The sequence below is a fragment of the Lemur catta genome, chromosome 1 (assembly GCF_020740605.2).
Source record: "Lemur catta isolate mLemCat1 chromosome 1, mLemCat1.pri, whole genome shotgun sequence".
Taxonomy (NCBI): domain Eukaryota; kingdom Metazoa; phylum Chordata; class Mammalia; order Primates; family Lemuridae; genus Lemur; species Lemur catta.
Genome location: NC_059128.1, coordinates 44,689,424 through 44,711,200, shown reverse-complemented (window position 1 = coordinate 44,711,200; position 21,777 = coordinate 44,689,424). Strand labels below are relative to the sequence as shown.

General features: G+C 37.5%; 1 protein-coding gene and 1 long non-coding RNA gene across 3 annotated transcripts in view; one reads left to right on the top strand and one right to left on the bottom strand.

Annotated features, from left to right (window-relative positions):
- Positions 1 to 290: 290 nt before the first annotated feature.
- Positions 291 to 21,601, top strand: LOC123649464. Of its 2 annotated transcripts, XR_006739013.1 has the most exons (5): positions 291 to 868; positions 1,199 to 1,330; positions 4,169 to 4,292; positions 5,210 to 5,324; positions 21,422 to 21,601. It is a non-coding gene; the product is annotated as an uncharacterized LOC123649464 (long non-coding RNA). The 2 variants fall into 2 exon arrangements; XR_006739012.1 differs by having other exon boundaries at positions 291 to 1,330.
- Positions 18,946 to 21,777, bottom strand: part of MAP4K5 (mitogen-activated protein kinase kinase kinase kinase 5) — a 94,612-nt gene continuing 91,780 nt past the window's right edge. Inside the window, exon 33 of the mRNA XM_045567527.1 lies at positions 18,946 to 20,546. Within this exon, the coding sequence (XP_045423483.1) occupies positions 20,459 to 20,546 (88 nt within the window). The 3' untranslated portion in view covers positions 18,946 to 20,458. The remainder of the gene's footprint in view (positions 20,547 to 21,777) is intronic.

Genomic DNA, 21,777 nt, shown 5'->3' with positions numbered 1-21,777 from the left:
ACGCGGGCCCCGAGCTGGGGGAGCGCGGCCGCGAGGAGACGCAGCCCGCACCTCCCGCCTGCGCCCGGGTCCGAGCCGCGCAGCCTCGAGCGGCGCCACGTGGCGGCCCGGCCCCCGCCTCCTTCCCTGCCCCGACTCACGGCGCCGCGGCTGCCCGGGCCGGGCCGCGCTCGCGCCTCGCCGTCTGTCGCCCGGCTCGGCGCGCCTGGCGATCCCTGAGGGCGCGGCCCGCGATCCCTATGGGAACCGGCCCCCGCCCCGGGCCGGCCTGGGCGGGGCCGCCGCGCCTCAGCTTCCCGCCCGGCCCGGCCGCGTCCTGGCTGCGGGGAAGGGCCCCGGGAGGAGCCGTCCTGACGGCGGGCCCGGGCCCAGCAGGTCCTTCTGCCAGGAGAGCAGACCTGCAAGATTCGCAAACTCCCGCGGGTCGTGGAAAATGCAGCTTATGACAGTGTCTTCTGGGAAGACGCTTGTGCTAGGAGCCTCTCCTATGTGGTCTGCGCTTCTCTGGGGATGCGCATCCGCATCTTGTAATACCTGTGGTTATTCCTTTATATTCCCGACTAGCCTGTAAACGCTCGTGGGCAGCTCTGTGTCTGTCCTGATCAGTGCTGTACCATCAGGGAAGGAATGAGAGGGAGAAGGGAGAAAAAGAAGAGGAAGGTACGATGGCCGCAATTGGTTACAGTCAGCACTGACCCATCAGCAGGAAGGTTCCTCCGCACTGGGCTCTCCGATGTGGGAGGTGGAGTTTACAGAGCCTGCCTCAAATATTCTAGGCTCCTTTCCCCCCATCCTTCTACCCATTGATTCCTACTGCTCAGGTCTGAGCACAATGGCGGGAAGTTGACGGACCTGGGGAAATCCTGAGGTAAGGTAAACTGTCGCGGGGCAGACGGCCTCAACACTTTGTCGTCCATCCCATTCCAGACGCCTGGTACCCACGTGGGTGCTTGCCCTGGAAGCAATACCTGAGGAGAGAAAATTAACGCCCCGTGTGGTGGCAAGTCTGGTGGCAGGCAGCGTGGGCTACAAGGAGATCTGGGTGGGGTTCGGGGAGGAGAGAGGGCCGGTGGCTGCCTTGGACGTAGAGTAGCAGCATAGAGATGGGTGGGGTCTAGGCACGACCTAGAAGTGGTCTGCCAACCTCTCAGAAATCCTTTGCAAATGACAACCACATACCTGTTTCCTGCCTCTGTAGTTCTGCCTTTTCCAGAATGTCGTATAAACGCAATCATACAATATGCAGTCTTTTGAGGATGATGGACCCCCCACCACCACCACTTCCGCTCCAGGGAGTTTCAGATGAGACTGCAGCCGCAGCTGACAAGGTGTAAGTTCAACCTTGTGAGACGTCTTGAGCCAGAGGCACCCAGCTAACTCATACCTTGATTCCTGACCTCTAGAAACTGTCAGATAACAAATGTTTGATATTATGTTATATAACAATATATAAATAACACAGAAACCTTTTATCAGGTAGAGTTATCTTTACCTCCTAGTTTGCTTAGATGTATTTTTGTTTTTTAAAAAATCATGAGTGGATGTTGAATTTTGTCAAATGCTTTTCTTCATCTGTTGAGATGATCATATGATTTTTCTTATGTAGTTTGTTGATATAGTGAATTGCATTAATTTTAAAATGCTGAACCAATCTTTCATTCTTGGGATAAATCCAGCTTATTTATGATGTTCTATCATTTTAATATATTGCTGGATTTGACTAGTAATTTTTTTTTTTTTTAAGAGACAGGGTCTAGCTCTGTTACCCAGGCTGAAGTGCAGTGGTGTGATCATAGCTCACTGTAGCCTTGAACTCCCAGGCTCAAGTCATCCTCTTGCCTCAGCCTCTTTAGTACCTGGGACTATACTCATGTGCCACCATACCTGGCTAATTTATTAGTATTATCATTATGTTTTGTAGAAACAGAGTCTCACTGCATTGCCTAGGCTGGTCTTGAACTCCTGGCCTCAATCAGTCCTACTGCCTTGGCCTCCCAAAGTTGATTAGTAATATTTTCTTGAGGATTTTCACATTCATGTTTTTGAGAGATATTGATCTATAGTTTTCTTGTAATGTCTTTGCCCAGTTTTGGTATCAGGGTAATGCGATCTCATAAGATGAGTTGAGAAATTTTTTTTTTCTATTTTCTAGAATAATTTACATTAAATTGGTATTATTTGTTCCTTAAATATTTGGTAGAATTTGCCAGTAAAGCCACCTAGGCCTGCGGTTTTCTTTGTTGAAATGATTTTAACTACAAATTCTACATTTTTAAATAAAATATAGGACATTTATCTTCTCAAGAAAGCTTTGTTAGTTTGTGTCTGTCAAGGAATTTGTCTCTTTCATCTAAATAATTAAATTTATTGGCATTAAGTTGTTCAATATAATAATATTACAATATTATCCTTTTAATGTCTATAGGACCTATACTGGTGTTCCCTATTTCATTCTTGATATTGGTGTTTTTCTCCTTTTTTCTTGTCAGTTGGCTGAGGCTTATCAATTTTGTTGATCTTTTAAAAGAACAAGCTTTTGATTTAATTGATTTCCTCTATTGTTTTTCTGTTTTTCAATTTCATTGATTTTATCTCATTATTTTCTTCTTTCTGCTTGCTTTGCTTTTGGCTGCTTTTTCTAGTTTTTTAAGATGGAAGCCTAGATCATTAATTTTAGGTCTTTCTTCTTTTCTAATATAAGCCTTTAATGCCATAATTTTTCCTCTAAGCACCACTTTAAATATATCATAGAAATCTTGGTATGTTGTATTTTCATTTTAATTTAGTTCAAAATATTTTCTAATTTCCTTTGTGACTTCCTGTTTGACTCATGGATTATTTTGAAGTGTGTTATTAATATTTAATTTCCAACTATTTGAGAATTTTCCAGATGTCTTTCTATTTGAGAATTTTCCAGATATCTTTCTGTTATTGATTTCTAGTTTAATTCCATTGTTTTCAGAGAGTTCACAGTGTATGATTTAAATTCCTTGAAAAGTTTTGTTTTGTTTTATGGCCCAGAATATGGTCCATGTTGGTGAATTTTTTTTTTTTTTTTGGACAATTAAAACAAATATTTTGAAATGAAGTGAAAAAGTCAGTGTGAATTTCCTCAGAACTGCCATGTCTAAAGTTCATACCAGGTTAAATGAAGTTAGTCTGGAAAATCAACTTTATGGACTCTACAAGGTTCAGCACCCAAGGACCCTGGAATTGTGCCAAGCCTAGTGGTAGTTAAAGTAGGAGTCAGTGCACTAGTCATTTATGCCCAAGTAGCAGTGAACCAGAAAGGTAGCGTGATTTGCAGCTGCAAGTTGTTTTGTTTGGAGGAAGCTGAAGCAAAATATTAGAGAACGACTTTGAAAGGGAGACAAACAGTTGATGCCACCATTTAGCAAAAAAGAGAGAAGATACCATGGCCTCTATATTGTCAAATTGACAATCCTTTTAGTCTGTAGGTCTGAAACTGGTTTTGATACTAAAGAAGTGTAACTCCTTGGTATTAATAGCATAGCTCTTGGAAAGCTGAAAAATGGTCTGATATGTGGGGCCTTTGTCTTAAACAAGTGCAAAGGACAGTGAAATAAAATTATTTTCCATTATAGTGATCTTTTCTTTGCAGCTCTGTATAATTAGTGAGAATACTTCAGTGTCTCTAGAATAGCACAAACAGTACTGTAATATTTTAATTATTTAAGGAAATAATAAACATTCAGTAGAGTAATACATGGTAACAGAATGAGCCTGGAGTCTAGAGTCAGAGGACCGGGATTTCTACCTTCTTACTGGTGTTTGATCCTGTATGAGATAATTACTATTGCCTATACAATAACAAACAACAACATTATTTAATGAGTGCTTACTTCATAGCAGGCATTATGCTAAGAATGTTTTATACATAAGCCTCACAATAACTGTAAGAGATAGGCATTAATGTTATTCTGAGGTTTCAGATGAGAAAATAAGTCAGAAAGTAACTTGCCTAAGGACCCAAAGCTAGTGAGGTGAAGTCAAATTGGAATGCACCTTTGCTCCTACCCATTTTGATAACACTACCTAATGCATTTGGGTGGTTGTCACGATTTTTGAGTTAATGTACAGGACACTGGGAGTTGGCCCAAAGTACTTATTATGTACAGTGTAACACCCTCCTTTTTTTTTTTTTAAGCTGCCAGGAAGATGAGTCACATTGTGCTTCCTTCTCATGGTGGTTCAGCAACTTCATCTGTGTGCAGCTCCAATACGCAGGAGAATGAACCTCCATGAGGTTGGGCAGACCACTGATGCCTCATGTGAGTGCTGAACCTCAGGGCAATGCTTAAAGCTTTGTTTTGTTTTGTTTTGTTTCCCCTCCAAGTGTGTTTCCTGCAAGGAAAAGAGAGTTGAGTCACTGTCAGCTTAAAATGATACTATACAGTAGCTTGAGGAAATACTTGAATTTACTTTCTCTGCCTTTAAGTGGATTTGGAAAGGAAATTGTTTCCAGCGCACATACAGACAATAGTTTATAACTACCATTTAGGGATACTTATGTTTCAGGCTCGGTGTCCACATTATCTCTAATCTTTACAACAGTCTTACACAGATTTATTAACAGGCTAGAATTATTAACTGGCTCATTTATACATCTAGAAGCTCTGAGAGATTGATTGGTCATTGTAGGCAAAACCATCCTGCTATCAAGGCTAAAGACAGGTTTCAAACCCAGCGCCGCCTATTTCCAAAGCCTATGCTCTGGCAGTGGTGAATGGAGTTAGAACTAAGAATGGCTTGAGAAAGGGCTCTGTCCTAGGATGCCCCAGAGAGCTCACAGTGGGACTGACCTACTGGTCCAATACTGATACACAACAACCTAAAGAGAAGCCAGAAGTCAGCCACGTTCTTCTTGACCAGTCACTGGTAAAACGTTATAAAACCAGGCATAGATATAACTTTCTCCCTTATCTGGAGATAGGGTAGACTGTGAATAAGTGTAAATACTGGAAAATCAATTTAAATTTTAAAAAAGCCTATCATTCTCGACTTTATATGTGGGGCTAGCCAACAATAAAATAAAGCGTTTTGATCCCCTAATTAACATAAACTTAGTTATTTTGTGTGTATTTATTGTACCTTATATATGGCAAGCCAATCCTTTTGAAGTACCTTTTCTTCTGAAAGCTTTCTTTGTTTCTGTCTTAACAACCTCTATACTTTTTTGCATTTCCAGGTTTTAAAAGATCTACCCAATACTTTGATCAACAAACTCAAATGCCATGAGAGCTCACCAATGTTAACACTAAAAGCCTGGAAGGTCTATGTGGCCAGCCCTGGGCTACCAGTGGGTGAGTCAATGAATACAATCCTTCTTCAGGAAATAAGTCTCAAAGCCTCAAAGTACAGATCTATTTGCCACTTTGGACAGTTGGTTGCTAACCATACTTAATCATAAACCAATCTGGGGACATTTTTGAGCTATTAATGACTTTGGAGTCATATTCTAGGGAAAAGTCTTTTAAAAGGCAAATTTATGAGACTGAATAAATACAAGAGAGCATTCATTACTTTCTGAATTTCAGCTTAAACTTGTGACACAGAAAGAGCAGCTTGGAAAGCACACTTTTACCAAGTGCTGACATGTGCCAGATACCCTGCTGGGCAGTGGAGACTAAGAGGTGACCTTCTCAAGATTGAACACTGTGTCAACACGCAGACTGAGTTCTCCTGCCTCCTCACTCGGGCTGTCCTCCATGGAGAAAACAAGACAGGAGAAGTTGGAGGGCTGGTGTTTACATTGTACTGTTGGTTTCTGAAAACATTTCACAAGGGTCTGTGAAGAAAGACGGCACATCTGGCATTTGGGGAAACATACAGAAAATTTAAATGACTTGTTCAGAGTCAAGAAGCAAATTTGTGGCAACAAACAGGCCTAGAACCTGGGTCTCAATTTTGAGTTGTACTCTTTTCATCCTGCTGTAGTGTACCGTGGCTTCAAATTAGATAGCTCTAATTATGTGGTTAAAGAAATATAAATCTGCCTTAAGAAAACCCAATATTAAAATAGACCCTGTCTCTGCCAAAAATATAAAATTTAGCCGGGCACGGTGGTCCACGCCTATAGTCTCAGCTACTCTGGAGGCTGAGGCAGAAGAATCGCTTGAGGCCAGGAGTTTGAGGTTGCTGTGAGCTATGATGATGCCACTGTACTCTAGCCAGGCAACACAGTGAGACCCTGCCTCAAAAAAAAAAAAAAAAAAAAAAAAAAATTCCTCACTTTACATAAAATGAGATGTCTTTTTGTACAGATTACTTTTTGCTTGTTATTGTTTTTTGTTTTTATTGATGCATAATAGAAGCACATAGTTTCAGGGTACATGTGATACTTTCATACATTCATATAACTTGTTAAGATCAAATCGGTGTACTTGGGATATCCATCACCTTAAATATTTGTATTTTCTTTATGCTAGGATCATTCAGTTTCTTTTAGCTATTTTGAAATATATAGTAGATTATTGTAAACTATAGTCCCCTACTGATCTATCTAATACTAGGTCTTATTTTTTCTATTAAACTATATATTTGTGCCCATTAATCAACAACTCTTCATCCCCACCCCCACCCTTCCTGGCCTTTGGTAACCTCCTACTCTCTATCTTCATAAGATCCACTTCCTTAGCTCTTACATATGAATGAGAACATGTGATATTTGTCTTTCTGTGCTTGGCTTATTTCACTTAACATAAGGACCTCCAGTTCCATCCATGTTGCTGGAAATGATAGGATTTAATTCCCTTTTTATGGCTGAATAATATTCCATTGTGGTATTTACTACATTTTCTTTATCCATTCATCTGTTGATAGACACTTAGCTTGGTTCCAAATCTTGCCTATTGTGAATAGTGTTGCAATAAACATGGAAGTACAGATAGCTTTTCAATATATTGATTTCCTTTCTTTTGGATACATACCTCGTAGTGGGATTGCTGGATCATATGGTAGTTCTATTTTTAGTTTTTTGAGGAACCATACTGTCCTCCATAGTGGCTGTACTAATTTACATTCCCACCAACAGTGGACAAGGGTTCCCCTTTCTCTGCATCCTTGCCAGAATCTGTTATTGCCTGTCTCTTTTTTTTTTTTATTTATTATTTATTTTGAGACAGAGTCTCGCTTTGTTGCCCGGGCTAGATTGAGTGCCGTGGCGTCAGCCTAGCTCACAGCAACTTCAAACTCCTGGGCTTAAGTGATCTTACTGCCTCAGCCTCCCGAGTAGCTGGGACTATAGGCATGCGCCACCATGCCCGGCTTATTTTTTCTATATATATTTTTAGTTGTCCGGATAATTTCTTTTCTATTTTTAGTAGAGACGAGTTCTCACTCTTGCTCAGGCTGGTCTCGAACTCCTGACCTTGAGCGATCCACCCGCCTCGGCCTCCCAGAGTGCTAGGATTACAGGCGTGAGCCACCGCGCCCGGCCATGCCTGTCTTTTTGATAAAAGCCATTTTAACTGGGGTAACATGATATCTCATTGTTTTGATTTGTGTTTCTCTGATGGTTTAGCAGAGAAAATGTTGAGCATTTTTTCATAAACCTATTTGCCATTTGCTTGTCTTCTTTTGAGAAATGTCTATTTAGATCCTTTTCCCCATTTTAATCGGATTATTAATATTATTATTTTTGCTAAATTTTGTTTGAGTTAATTATATATTCTGGTTTTTATTCCCTTGTCACATGGGTAGTTTGCAAGTATTTTCTCCCATTCTGTGGGTTGTCTCTTTGTTGATTGTTTCCTTTGCTGTGCAGAAGGTATTTAGCTTGATGTGATCCCATTTATCTATTTTTTGCTTTCGTTGTCTGTGCTTTTGGGGTCTTACACAAAAAATCCTTGCCCAGAACAATGTCCAGGACCATTTTCCCAATGTTTTCTTCCAGTAGTTTCATAGTTTCAGGTCTTAGATTTAAGACTTTAACCCATTTTGATTTGATTTTTGTGCATGGTGAGAGATAGGGGTCTAGTTCCATTCTTCTGCATATGGATATACAGTTTTCCCAGTACCATTTATTGAAGAGACTGTCCTTTCCCCATTGTATGTTCTTAGAATCTTTGTTGAAGATGAGTTGGTTGTAAATGCATGGACCTATGTCTAGAATGTCTATTCTGTTCTATTGGTCTACGTGTCTGTTTTTATGACAGAACCATGCTGATTTGGTCAGCATAGCTTTGTAGTACATTTTGAAGTCAGATAGTGTGATGCCTCCAGCTTTGTTCTTTTTGCTTAGGATTGCTTTGACTATTCAGGGTCTCTTGTGGTTCCATATAAATTTTAGGATTTTTTTTCTGTTTCTTGAAGAATGTCATTGGTATTTTGATAGGCATTGCATTGAATCTGTAAATTGTTTGGGTAGCACTGTCATTTTAACAATATTAATTCTTACAATCCATGAGCATGGAATATCATACCATTTTTTGTGTCCTCTTCAATTTTTGTCATCAATATTTTATAGTTTTCCTTGTACAGATTATTTTAGAAACACATTTATTTCTTTTATTTTTTTGCTTTGAAATGGCTTCATTTTTTACTGAGGTAAAAAACACATATATTAATTATTTTTAAGTGTACAGTTCCATAGGTTTCAGGGTATTCACATTATTGCACAACATATCTTTAGAACTTTTCACCTTGTAAAAGTGAAACTCTATACTGCCTAAACACTAATTCCCTCCACCCCCAGCTCTTGGTAACCACCTTTCTACTTTCTGTTTCTATGATTTTGATTTCTTTAGATACTTCATATGAGTGGAATCATATAGTATTTATCCTTTTGTGACTAGCTAATTTTACTTAGCATAATGTCCTCAGGGTGCATCCATGTTGTAACACATGTCAGGATTTCTTTCTTTTTTTAAAGATGCATAATATTCCATGGTGTGTCTATATTAATACTACATTTTCTTCATCCATTTATCTTATGGATGGTCATTTGGGTTGCTTCCACTTCTTGGCTATTATAAATAATGATGCTTTGGCTGGACACCATGGCTCATGCCTGTAATCCTAGCACTCTGGGAGGCCGAGGTGGGAGGAGTGCTTGAGCTTTGGAGTTCAAGACCAGCCTGAGCAAGAGTGAGACCCCATCTCTACTAAAAATAGAAAAACTTAGCTGGGCGTGGTATTGAGCACCTGTAGTCCCAGCTACTCGGGAGGCTGAGGCAGGATAATCGCTTGAGCCCAGGAGTTTGAGGTTGCTGTGAGCTAGGCTGATGCCATGGCACTCTAGTCCAGGTGACAGAGTGAGACTCTATCTCAAAAAAGAAACAAATAAGTAAATAATGATGCTTTGAACATGGGTATGCAAATATCTCTTTAAGATCTGGCTTTGAATTCTTCTGCGTATATACCCAGAAGTGGAATTGCTGGATTATGTGGTAAACCAATGTTTAATTTTTTAGGAACCATCATACTGTTTTTCATAGCAGCTGTACCATTTTGCATTCCCACCAATAGTGCACAAGGATTCTAACTTTGTATCCTTGCCACCACTTGTTATTTTCTTTTCTTTTGATAGTGGCCATCCTTATGGATGTGAGATGATATTTCATTTTGGTTTTGATTTGTATTTCTCTAATGATTAGTGATATTGAGCATATGCTTTTTGGCCATTTGTATATCTTCTTTAGAGAAATGTCTGTTCAAGTCCATTGCATTTATTTTAATTGGGTTATTTAGTTTTGTTGCTGTTGTTATTGAGTTGCATAAGTTTCTTATATAGTCTGCATATTAATCCCTTATCAGAAATATGATACAAATACTTTCCCTTGTTCTGCAGGTTGCCTTTTCACTCTGTTGATTGGTTACTTTGACTCACAGACTTTTTAAAGTTTGATGTAGTCCCATTTGTCTATTTTTTCTTTCTTTTTTTTTTCTGCTGGCTCCTTCACGAACCAAAACCTATTTTTTCTTTTGTTACCTGCGCCTTTGATGTCATATCCAAGAAATCATTGCCAAATCTAATATCTCAAAGCTTTTCTCCCTCCCTCCCTCCCTCCCTTCCTTTCTTTTTTCCTTCCTTCCTTCCTTCAACAGGGTCTCACTTTGTTGCCTGAGCTAGAGTGCAGGGGCATCATGACAGTTCACTGCAACCTCAAACTCCTAGGCTCAAGCGATCCTTCTACCTCACCCTCCCCACTAGCCAGTACTATAGGTGCACACCATCATGCCAAACTGACTTTTGTAATTTTTGTAGAGACAGGGTCTCACTCTTGCTCACGCTTATCTCAAACTCCTGACCTCAAGCAATCCTCCTGCCTTGGCCTCCCAAAGTGCTAGGATTACAGACATGAACCATCACGCCCAGCCATTTTGAGTTATTTTTCATATATGGGACAAGGTAAGTGTCCAGCTTCATTCTTTTGCATGTGGGTATCCAGTTCTCTCAACACTGTTTGTTGAAGAGATTGTTCTTCTCCGACTTTGTAGTCTTGGCTCTATTGTTGAAAATCATTTGGCCATATATGCAAGGGTTTATTTCTGGGCTCTCTGTTCTGTTCCATTGGTCTATATGGTCTTTATGCCAGTATCATACCTTCTTAATTATTATTGCTTTGTAGCATATTATGAAATCAGGAAGCATGAGGCCTCCAACTTTGTTCTTTCTTTTCAATATTGTTTTGGCTATTGAGGGCCCCTTGAGATTCCATGTGAATTTTAGGATGATTGCTTTTTTCCTAAGAAGTACACTTAGTTCTTAAGTCTTATCAACCCTTGCTCCCCAAGAAACTCTTTCATTGCTTATTCATTGGCGTCTAAATAATCGGTTGTGCAAACAGAAACCTCTGGCATCTAAGATACCATGGAAAATGTATCTATGTCCACCATTGAATTTTTAGGCATCTATTGATGTGAAAAGATATAAATGTTTTCCCAAGATCATCTTTAAGCTGCATGCATGCCAAGGATTGAGTGAAGATCATAGGGACAGCCACATGCAGAAGTCCTGTTATTGTAAATAGCTTTCCAGGAATGGCTCATTGTCAAATATTAGAAGTAAGATATTTATTGTGAGACATCTAAAATGAATCTACATGTAGGTCCCCGTAAAAAATGCATTTAAACAATATTCTTCCAAAATAATAAAAAAATACTTAAAACAACATACTTATTTTTCTACAGTATCATCTGACCTGATTTTCCCAGTAAAAGCATGAACTCTGGAGCCAGCCAGTCTGGGATCAAATCCAGCTCTGCTACTGTCTGTGAGAACTTGGGCAAGTTACTAAACCTTATGTTTCATTTGTGTCGCCTGTAACATAAAAGTGAGTTACTTTTAAAGTTATTGTGAGGATTGTGTGCTATTTCCATGTTGGCTTTTATTGTTATTATCATCATAACAGTAATAATCCCTGCATATTATTTTCTGTTCAGGTGGGAATTTTATTTACTACTGAAATGTATTCCATACTTTACTGAAAACGTATGTAAATTTATGGATTCACTTAACGCTTACCAGAGTCCTAATCAACACTCCCAGGCTTTTTATATGAGGAACCCAGTGCTTCCTACTGCCAGAGCAGCACCGTTTCCACCACATCGTGCTGCTGTTCCTGGGACAATCTCTAAAGAGGAGGCAGCACGTGATGGAGGACAAGCAAAGGCCCGAGAGCCCACCAGACCTGGGCTCATAGCTGGGTTCTACCCTTTCTTGGCTGTGTGAAACCAGGAAAAGAAGAGCTTTTGTTTCTTCTTCCTTTCTTGCAAGTTCTCTGTAGCTAGCTGCAGCTTCTTGCTGCCCTTCCAGAACCAGCCTTATGACACACCTTCAGAGCCATCAGTCCAGGCAGCTCCCTCTCCCCAAGGGCTGAGCCCCACCTTCATGAGGCCCTTCCTCTGAGCCCCTGGAAGCCAGTGGCAGGAAGGCAGTAGCCCTCCTCAGAGCTCAGAGCACTCACATTGTGGGTGTCTCCTCTGAGCCCCCAGGTTCTAGTAATCCCTCCAACCCTATTGGTGGAAATGGCTCTTTACCACCGAGTTATCTCAGTGTGCTATTCTTGCTCTTTCAATCCTCCAATTGTGTAACAATTCCCTATATTAACTCCCTTCTATTAAAATAGTGTGGTGTCTGTTTTGTTTTCTAGACCTTGACTGATATCCCCACGCTCAATATATTTAATTTACTCCCATTATTGTCCTCATTTTCAGAAAACTGGCAGGTATTTGCAACTTATCTGCATCTTACAGAAAATAGACTCTTAGAGTCAAAGAAAAATTTTCTTAAGAGTTATACCCATGAATGAGTTACTCCGTTACTGACCATGATATTCATTTTATTGTAGTTTGATACAACAAACATTTACTAAACACACAATTCTTTTTTTTTAATAGGTTTTCAGATTTATTTAATCTTTTTTAAAATTTAATTTTTTTTAAAATTCCAGAATATCACAGGAGTAGAAACGCTTTGGTTCCTTATATTGCCTTCGCATCACCCAAGACAGAGTTGTAAGCATGCCCAACCCGTAATATCGTGCACAGAACACACAATTCTTGATACTATGTGTCAGGAACTGTTAGGTGCTGGGGATGGAAATATAAGTATCATTGCTCCTTATCCTTAAGATAGAAAATAAATAACTACCTATTATATAGGTAATAGGAGCTTTATTAAAGAACGCATAAGAGGTTGTGAAATCCTGGAGGTGGTGATTTTGGAATTGGGCTTTAAGGAATTTAAACGGACATTGTTATCCACTGTGGGCTTTCAGAAACCCCAAACTGAGAAATAATTATAGACTTGAAAGCTTGACACAGAGCCAGTGCTTTATATAGAGCATTTACATGTGAAATGGCTGGGATGTCCTGGCAGGTGCTCAATGAGTAACATAAATCTCTAGATTCTCTTGTGTCCTTTATTTGTCACAAGATAATCACAGTGAAGTAACTAGTCCAGGAAGACTTAGCTTTGAGAAACATGACCAGGATGAAGTCATAGACCCAAAATTAAATGCCATATTTATAGTGTGCGAAATCTTACACTTACCAAAATTACTGAGGAAAGAACATGTGGTTAAATATCATGATTAAATGAACCATTTCCCTCACGTAGTAAGTGGTTTTGTTTTTTTAAGCTTCATAAGTGGTGGTTGATAGCTACACAGGACATCTGTTGCCTTTACCAGCCCAGCATCCATTTGAAGGGAGCATTTCTTTGATAACCAATTAAGTTAAATATATTATCACATGTTTATTAACTACTTGGACATTTCCTTTTGTGGACAGTCTATTCAAAATCTTTTGCCCATTTTTCTATTGGGTTGTCTGCCTTTTTTTCCCTGTATTTCTTATTTCAATAGATTTAGAGGATACAAGTGTTTTTTTTTACATGGATGACTTGTACAATGCTGAATCAGGGCTTTTCACATACCCATTATCAGAACAGTGTACATTGTAGCCAACAGGTAATTTCTTAGGTTCTTTGTATCTTTTGGGTAGGTCTTTTGTGGATATATATAATGTTTCTTTTTCCATTCTGTGGCTTACCTTTTCATTCTTGTAAAGATGTCTTAGAGGGATAGAGAATCTTAATTTTAATGAAGTCCATTGTACCAACTTTTTCTTTATAGTCAAAGATTAATGTTCTCTGCTTAAGAAATCTTTGCATATCTTAAGTTCATGAAGATATTACGTTTTCTTTTTAAAATGCTATAGTTTTATATTTGAGATTATATACAATCCATCTGGCATTTATTTTTGTGTAGTGTGTGAGATAGCAGTCAAGATTCATTTGATTTTTCCATTATTGTTTCCAATAAATTTTCAATATAACTTTAAAAAAAGGCTATCTTTTCCTTCACTCCACTGCAGTGTACCCTACTCATACATGAGGTAAGCGTGGGTCTGTTTCCAGGCTCTTATGATTGTATTTCATTGACTTGTCTATCTTTGTGCTAATGTCATACTATCCTAACTGCTATATTAGCTTTTTATAACTCTTGGAAATTTGGTAGCCTACAACTCCCAGGTTTGTTTTTCTTCTTCATGATTGCCTTGACTACCCCTGGCCATTTGCATTTTATGTGATTTTAGAATCTACTTGTCAATCCACAAGATATCTACTGGGACCACACAGATTGACATTTTCATAATACCGAGAACCTTGTAATTCATTAAAATATGGCATAATCTGCTATTTATTTTGGTCTAATTTCTTTCAGTATTGTTTTGCAGTTTTCAGCGTAGAGATCTAACATTTTTTATTTTATTCATTCATAGGTATTTGATAGGTTTCTGTATTGTAAATGGTATCCTTTAAAAAGTTCATTCTCGGCCGGGCGCGGTGGCTCACGCCTGTAATCCTAGCACTCTGGGAGGCCGAGGCGGGTGGATCGCTCGAGGTCAGGAGTTCGAGACCAGCCTGAGCAAGAGCGAGACCCTGTCTCTACTAAAAATAGAAACAAATTAGCTGGCCAACTAAAATATATATATAGAAAAAATCAGCCGGGCACGGTGGCGCATGCCTGTAGTCCTAGCTACTCCGGAGGCTGAGGCAGTAGGATAGCTTAAGCCCAGGAGTTTGAGGTTGCTGTGAGCTAGGCTGACGTCACGGCACTCACTCTAGCCAGGGCAACAAAGTGACACTCTGTCTCAAAAAATAAAAAAATAAAAAGTTCATTCTCTTTATTGCAGGTGTGTATATATATATATATATATATATATATATATACACACACACACACACATATATATATATATTTGACAGTGTGTCCAGCTGCTTTTATAAATTCACTCAATTGTGAACAATTGTAAATGACATTTTTATTCCTTTCCAAATCCTTTAACTTTTTAATTTCTTTTTCTTAAGTATTTTTATTTATTGAACTTCTAGTATGATGACTAACAAGTGGTGAGAATGAGAATATTTGATTTGTTCCCCATGTCAACATAGTAAATTTCTTAACCAATATTTCTTGCTCTTGTCCTAAATAAGATCCACCTGGAACAGTCTGAAATAAAACCTAGAATGATCCCTTCTGCTACGGTTGGTATGGGAAAGTTTTTTGGACATCTGATACAGATATTGGTTATTTCTATAATGAAAAGCCACATAAAGAATTAGAAAAAAAATTAAAAGCCCCATGTAAAGTCTACCAATATGACGTACTGAAAGGATCTAAAGAATGAAAATGTACCTTTTATGCCCATAATGAATTTCCTGGTGAAAAATAAAGGAGCCAATTTTTTTTTTAAATGAGTCACTATATAAGAAAGTAATGCTCATTATATCATTTAATCCTCCTAACACCCATATGAAGTGGCCATTATTTCCAATCAACAGATAGGGAAATGGAGGCCCAAAGAGGTTGAGTAAGTTGTCTAAGGTGAGTAGTAAGTGGTTCAGCTGGTAAGTGGCAATTGACTGTTACATACAAATGTACAATCCATATGTACTGTAGAAATTCTGAGAAACAGAAAATTATCTGGATTAGGCAGAGTTGTCACAGAAACTTATGGATTGAACTGAATGCCTTGAATGAAGTAAAGGATTTAAATTTTTGGTTAAAAAATGAGAATTCCAGGAAGAGCCATCATGAGTCAAGCAATGAAGCTGGACTGATCATGGTCTCTACATGCCAGTGTGCCAGGTGCTTGGCAGAACAGTGGGAGCAAAGGCTGGAAAGGAGGCTTAGCCAAAAAAAGTAGTTTGATGAAAATGCTTTCTCTCACAAGACCTTCTGGATTTACTTTATCCAGCTTTTTTTCTCTAATTACTTTTGCCTCTTTCCACATTATAATGCCTATGTTAGCTGTAACCAATATTTATTGAATGCCTACTATGTGTAAGGGACAGTATTAAGAATCTGGACTTGTTACATATTTGTTCATACTGTTTCTGTCAGGTAGGGGTTCATGCTCTTATTTAAAATTTCCTTTAACATTAAAAAATCATGTATACATGCACATAAAGAATCTAATAGTCTTGTAAAAGTTCAATACCAAAAAAAAGCATAACTTTCCCCCATCCTTCCTTCCTCAGAAAAAACTTTTCCATCTTTTATCAGATTATTTTATTTCCATGTCACTAAATAATCTTTAAAAAAAAAATCCTAACTGAAATTTTGTATCCTTCGACCAACATCTCCCCAATCCTGCACTGTGGTCCCCATAATCACCATTCTACTCTCGATGAATTCTACTTTTTTAGATTCCACGTAAAAGTGAGATCATGCAGTTATTTTTCTTTTTGTGCCTGACTTATTGCACTTAACATAATGTCCTCCAGGTTCATCTGTGTTGACACTTAGGATGATTCCATGTCTTGGCAATTGTGAATAGACATGGGAATGCAGATATCTCTTTGACATACTGATTTTGTTTCCTTTGGATGTATATTCAGTAGTGGTACTGCTGGATCATATGTTAGTTCCATTTTTAATATTTTGAGGAACCTCCATATTGGTTTCCTTAATGGCTGTATTAACTTACATTCCCACCAACACTGTGCAATGGTTCCCTTTGCCAGCGCTTATCTTTCATCTTTTTTATAACAGCCATTGTAACAAGGTCAGGTGTCATTTCATTTGCATTTCCCTGATTACTGATGTTAAGCATTTTTTTTCATATATGGTATGGCCATTTGTAGGTCTTCCTTTCAGAAATGTCTATTCAAGTCCTTCACTCATTTTTAAATTGGGATGTCTTCCTGTTATTGAGCTGAGTTCATTATATATTTTGGATATTAACCAGATGTATGGTTTGCAAATATTTTCTCTCATTCTGTATGTAGTCTCTTCCCTCTGTTGTTGCCTTTGCCGTGCAGGTTTTTAGTTTGATGTAATCCCTCGATTTTTAATTTTTAGATATTATCCATTGATTTCCCACTGTGGAAGATAAGATTAACTTTTCTACCTTACAACACTGTCTTCTCCCAATCTAATTATGTTGTGATTTGATTAGAGTAATATTTACTATTAATATTCTTGTGACATTCAGCCACTGATCATAGTTTACCTTTTCTTTTCTGCATAACACTTTGCTTTCCTGGAGTTAATAATTGCTAGTTTTTTGCTTCATTTCAATCTTAGAGAAGTTTTTGCTTAGAGTAAGTATCATCACTCATTGAACTCTGGGGCCTTGAAAAATATCTCCTCCACCCACCTTTGATTTCAGCCAGAGGCAGTAGACAGTTCCATGGGAACTAAGACTCATTTCACTCTTTCAGCTTTCTGCCTCAGGGCTTTCTTGGATGCTTAAGGAGCCTAGCTGACCCATGTACAAGCTGCCCCATATGTAAGGAGATAATGCTCTTGGCAGCAATTTAACCAGTGAAGAATGACAGTCTACAGATAAATGCTCCAGCCACTTGGATTTCAGGAGACATTTCTGGGCGATATCACATAGCTTTTATGTGGACCTGGTGTCTACACAGCTATGATCTCAATAGTGTGCCCTTTTATTGACTTTTCCTCCTTCTCCACCTCAGTATCACAAGTCCTTCACTCCTATTTTCTGGGATCTCTAAAATAAACTAACCCATGTTCTTGACGCAGGCTTTATTAGAGGAGGAAGCTCTTACTCTGCTGGTTGTCTAACTCTTAAGATACTGAGATGCATCAGATATTTTATTAGTTTAATCTTTCTGAAAAAGTATCATCAGGATCTTCTGATATGCTTCAATATATTCTCTATGCCTGGCACAGTGTTCATCCTCAGATACTCCATCACCTTCGTCTGGGGATTTCCTTCATCTCTCTCCTGTGCCGAATCCCATTTTCTGCATCCTGTCTTCATTTTGCTTGGTTTATACCCTTATTTTTATGAAGCACTTCCTCTATTAGCTTCTTGAGAAGGGGTATATGGGAGGTAAATCTGTTGAGACCTTGTATGACTAAAAGTATCTTCATTTTACCTTTATGTAACATTTAGTTGGATACTGAATTTCAGGTTGGAAATTTCTTTCAGAGTTTGAAGGCATTGTTTTTACTGAAATTTGAAGCTATTCTGATTCTCATGCCTTGTTGTCTGACCTGCACTTTTTCTCTGGAAACATCTGGATCTTCTCTTTGACTGCAGTGTCCTTGAAATTTCATAATGCTATGCTTTGGTCTAGATCTTTGTCATCCACTATGTGTTTTTAATCTAGAATCTGATATTCTTCAATACTAGAAAAACTTATTTAAATACTCTATTGATTTCTTCTCTATTTTCTCTGTTCTTTTTGGAACTCTGGGAGATTGGATATTGGGCTTACTGGGCTGTTTTTTTCCTTCAGTATTTCCATTTGTTTGTCTTTTTGCTTTATTTTTTGACAAATTTCCTCAACTTTATATTCTAAAACTTCTAATTGAGTTATTCAGCTATACTATCGTATTATTTTCCAAGAGCTCTTTTTGTTTTTTGAAAGCTCTTTTTAAAAGTATTCTGCTCTTAATTCATGGTGGCAACAACTTTCTGAAGATATTTTTTCTTTTGACATTTTCCTTACCCCACATAGTCTGTTTCCTTTAAGTGCTTTTTTCCCTGATTGTTTTCTCTTTTTCATGCAGAGGCTTTGCTCAGACTTCTTATAATTCTTGGTTGCTTGCTGATTTTGTTTTGTTTTGTCTGCTCATTTTTAATAGCATAAGACTAAATGACTGCAAGTTCTGAACGTGACATGTGGGGTGATGAGGCAGGCCTACCGTGATTTTAACTGTAGTGATATTTAGCTGGGAAGTTTAACCAAGACACCTCTGACATTAGGATCTTAATGAGGTCTTTTTATGTGCACTGGCCAGATTTCAGTGAGCAAGGAGGATGTTGGTCTTCGTATCTATCACGTAAATGTTCCCCGAGGATAGACCCTTGCCATCTATCGTATTAGTGTTCCTTGGTCTAGAGGCACCATTTAACATATCTAAAATAAACAGGTACACACTTACTGAAATCATATCACATATGCATTTTTAAAGAACAAATAACTTTATATTTCATTTGTATAATATTTTATTGTTTGCATTTGCATAGTGAAAAGAACAGAGTCAGAAGACTCATGGTCTGGCTCAACCACTAAATTGCTATGTGAACTGGGTAGATCTCTTAACCCTGCTAAACCCTTTTTCCTCATCTGAAAAATGGAGATGAGAATAATAATTATTTTACAGAACTGCTATATATTGAATGAGATAGTTATACTGTTTTCCTCTCAAGTAACTGGTCAGAATAATTCTATAGTTTGCTATTGCCAACCACTTGTTCATCAATCATCTCAATGCTAACTGTTCTCAATAACTGCGTTAAGACAACAGGTACCGATGTAACAGTTTAATTTTGAATACTAACAATAGCAAGAGAAAACTGAACTAAAAAATGACCCATCCTTTCTTATTTTTAGAATACTGGCTTTTACAATACTTATTTATACTATCCCATCAGGAATTCAATTCATTTAAAGATCTTTTTCTTCTTAAACCTACTCAAAATGAACACCTACATATATGAAAAGCCCAAGATTACATGTGTAATTACTTTACAGTTTCCCCTCTGGCATAGTATAAGTAGAATACATATTGTGGGTAGTTAAATACTCGCACCCCCCCACATTAGGGATGATAATATAAATGAAGATTAATTTCTTATGTATTATCCCTAATGTAAAAAAAATCACAGGTATATTATACTGCTTGTCAAGAATACATACACATGGTAGTCACATGAAGACGTACACACCCCTTTCTAAGGATATTTCAACTATCATCAATATCTTCTGTAAGGGTACAACTATTTGTATTAATAGCTGAAAACACAAAATTCCCTTTAAAGGTAATTCTGCATGAAATTGTATTACAAAATACTTTTGTTAAACAAAATTGAATGTATGTGTTGAACCTCCAAACAAAGTACTACTTTTAAAAGGTAAACAAAATTTTTATACATTATAAAACAATTTAAGCTGCTCTGCAACCCTCCTTTGCTAAAAGTTAGATACATTACACCACTCCAGCAAGAGATTAATAAATAAAGATTAAATATTCTATTTTACAAAAACATACAGAATGGCCAATATAAAAGTGAAAGCCTTATTTGATAATTTCTTTATCAAATTATGTTCATTAAAAAGGAGTAAGACATGGTATAAAATGATAAAACAGTAACTAAATTTATCTCTCAAGATAATCACGAGTTATCTAAAAATACCATGGCACCCTTGTTACAAACATTATTTTTTTAAAAAAAGACTGTGTTTCCTGGAACTAGAGTACTATTTGTCTCATAGCTTTTATTAAGCAAACTTGATATAACCACCACACAGTGGCAAGAGATAGACTAGCTGTTTCCAGCTGTAGAAAATATTGAATTCTACCCTAAAGTACAGATCATTTGAGATATAACCCATAAAAGTTAAAGCAAGTCATAGTGCAGTTTGTATTAAATTTCCTTAAAATGTTTTTGCTTCCAATAGAGTATATTCATTTTCCTGTCATTTGAGATCAGTTTCTGTTGCTTAGTAACTATTTTCGTGTCCAGCCAAGATGTAGAGATTGCTGTGTGCAGTAGGATTTTCTGTTGGCCTACTTTCCAAAACGACAACCCTGTAATTAAACCAAAACAAAAGGTTCATAAAATACATAAAGATTACAGATACATTATCAAATTCAGCATTACATTTTAAAGCTTAAAAACACAACTTGAAATAATATTGAAATATTGAAAATATTTTAGTCTATATTATTCCAACTAAAACCAAACTTACTTAGTCATATATGTTAACAAAAGGTATAATAATGCTTTAGGAATATACACTAACAGGAAGAGGATGGAAGAAAGGCTGAGAGAATAAAATAGGACTCTAAGAGACACTCATCCAAACTGTTCTTCAAGGTATCAGAAAATAAATGATTAAAAAAAAGTATGAAATGAGACTCCTCTCCCTTGTCACTGGAAAAGGTAAGGAAAGCAGTCCAATCAAAAGACTGATGGAAAGAAAGAAAGAAAAAAAAAATCAATCGAGTGTCATACCATAGCATTTTAATTGTGGGGAAGAAGAGTTTGAGAACAAACTAAAAAATAATGTATCTATGCAGAGAAAAAAGTCTAGAGGGGGAGTAGGAGGAAAGACTGTACATATACTTTATTTTTTCTAGTATGTAAATTTTCTACAACTAGCTTATTACTTTTGTAATAAACAATAAAAAGTAATATATACTTTATATTATACATTACAGAAAAGTAGAAGAGTAAAATAAAATGACCTATAATACAACTGCCCAGTTAAACACTATTAATATTTTGACATACTTAGGTTTTTTTTCTTTTTGCTAAATACAAACATCTGTATTTAAACAACAAAATAAATTTTCAATCAAAACTTTGGTTAAGATATCTATCTTAAAATCAAGGAGATGCTCAAGTAAAAAGATAAGTAGAACAAGGCAGTGGTCTGAAAAAGTTTTTTTTTTTTTTAAAGCACATAGTGAAAGAAGGTGGAGAGAATATGGACAAAGAAGGGAATAGTGAAGAAGAAAACTCTGAGAGGAAGAGGCGGAAGGAAACAAGCAACTAAGAAAAACGGCTTCTGATACCAACCCCCTATCAAGTAGAATTCTCTGACACTATGTCTCATTAAAATGTGTTATTTGCACCAGGATCATTGGCTCATCCATAATTCAGAAGTAGAGAGACTCCCAGTCTAGTTCTACAGTCATTTACTAGGTGATCCTCAAATTCTTTTTTTCTTACTTTCTTTTTTTTGCTGGACTAGTAACTAAGTTGCCATGCTTTGTGGGCTTACCTTTTCTATTCACTAAGGTAGTCATCATTTTT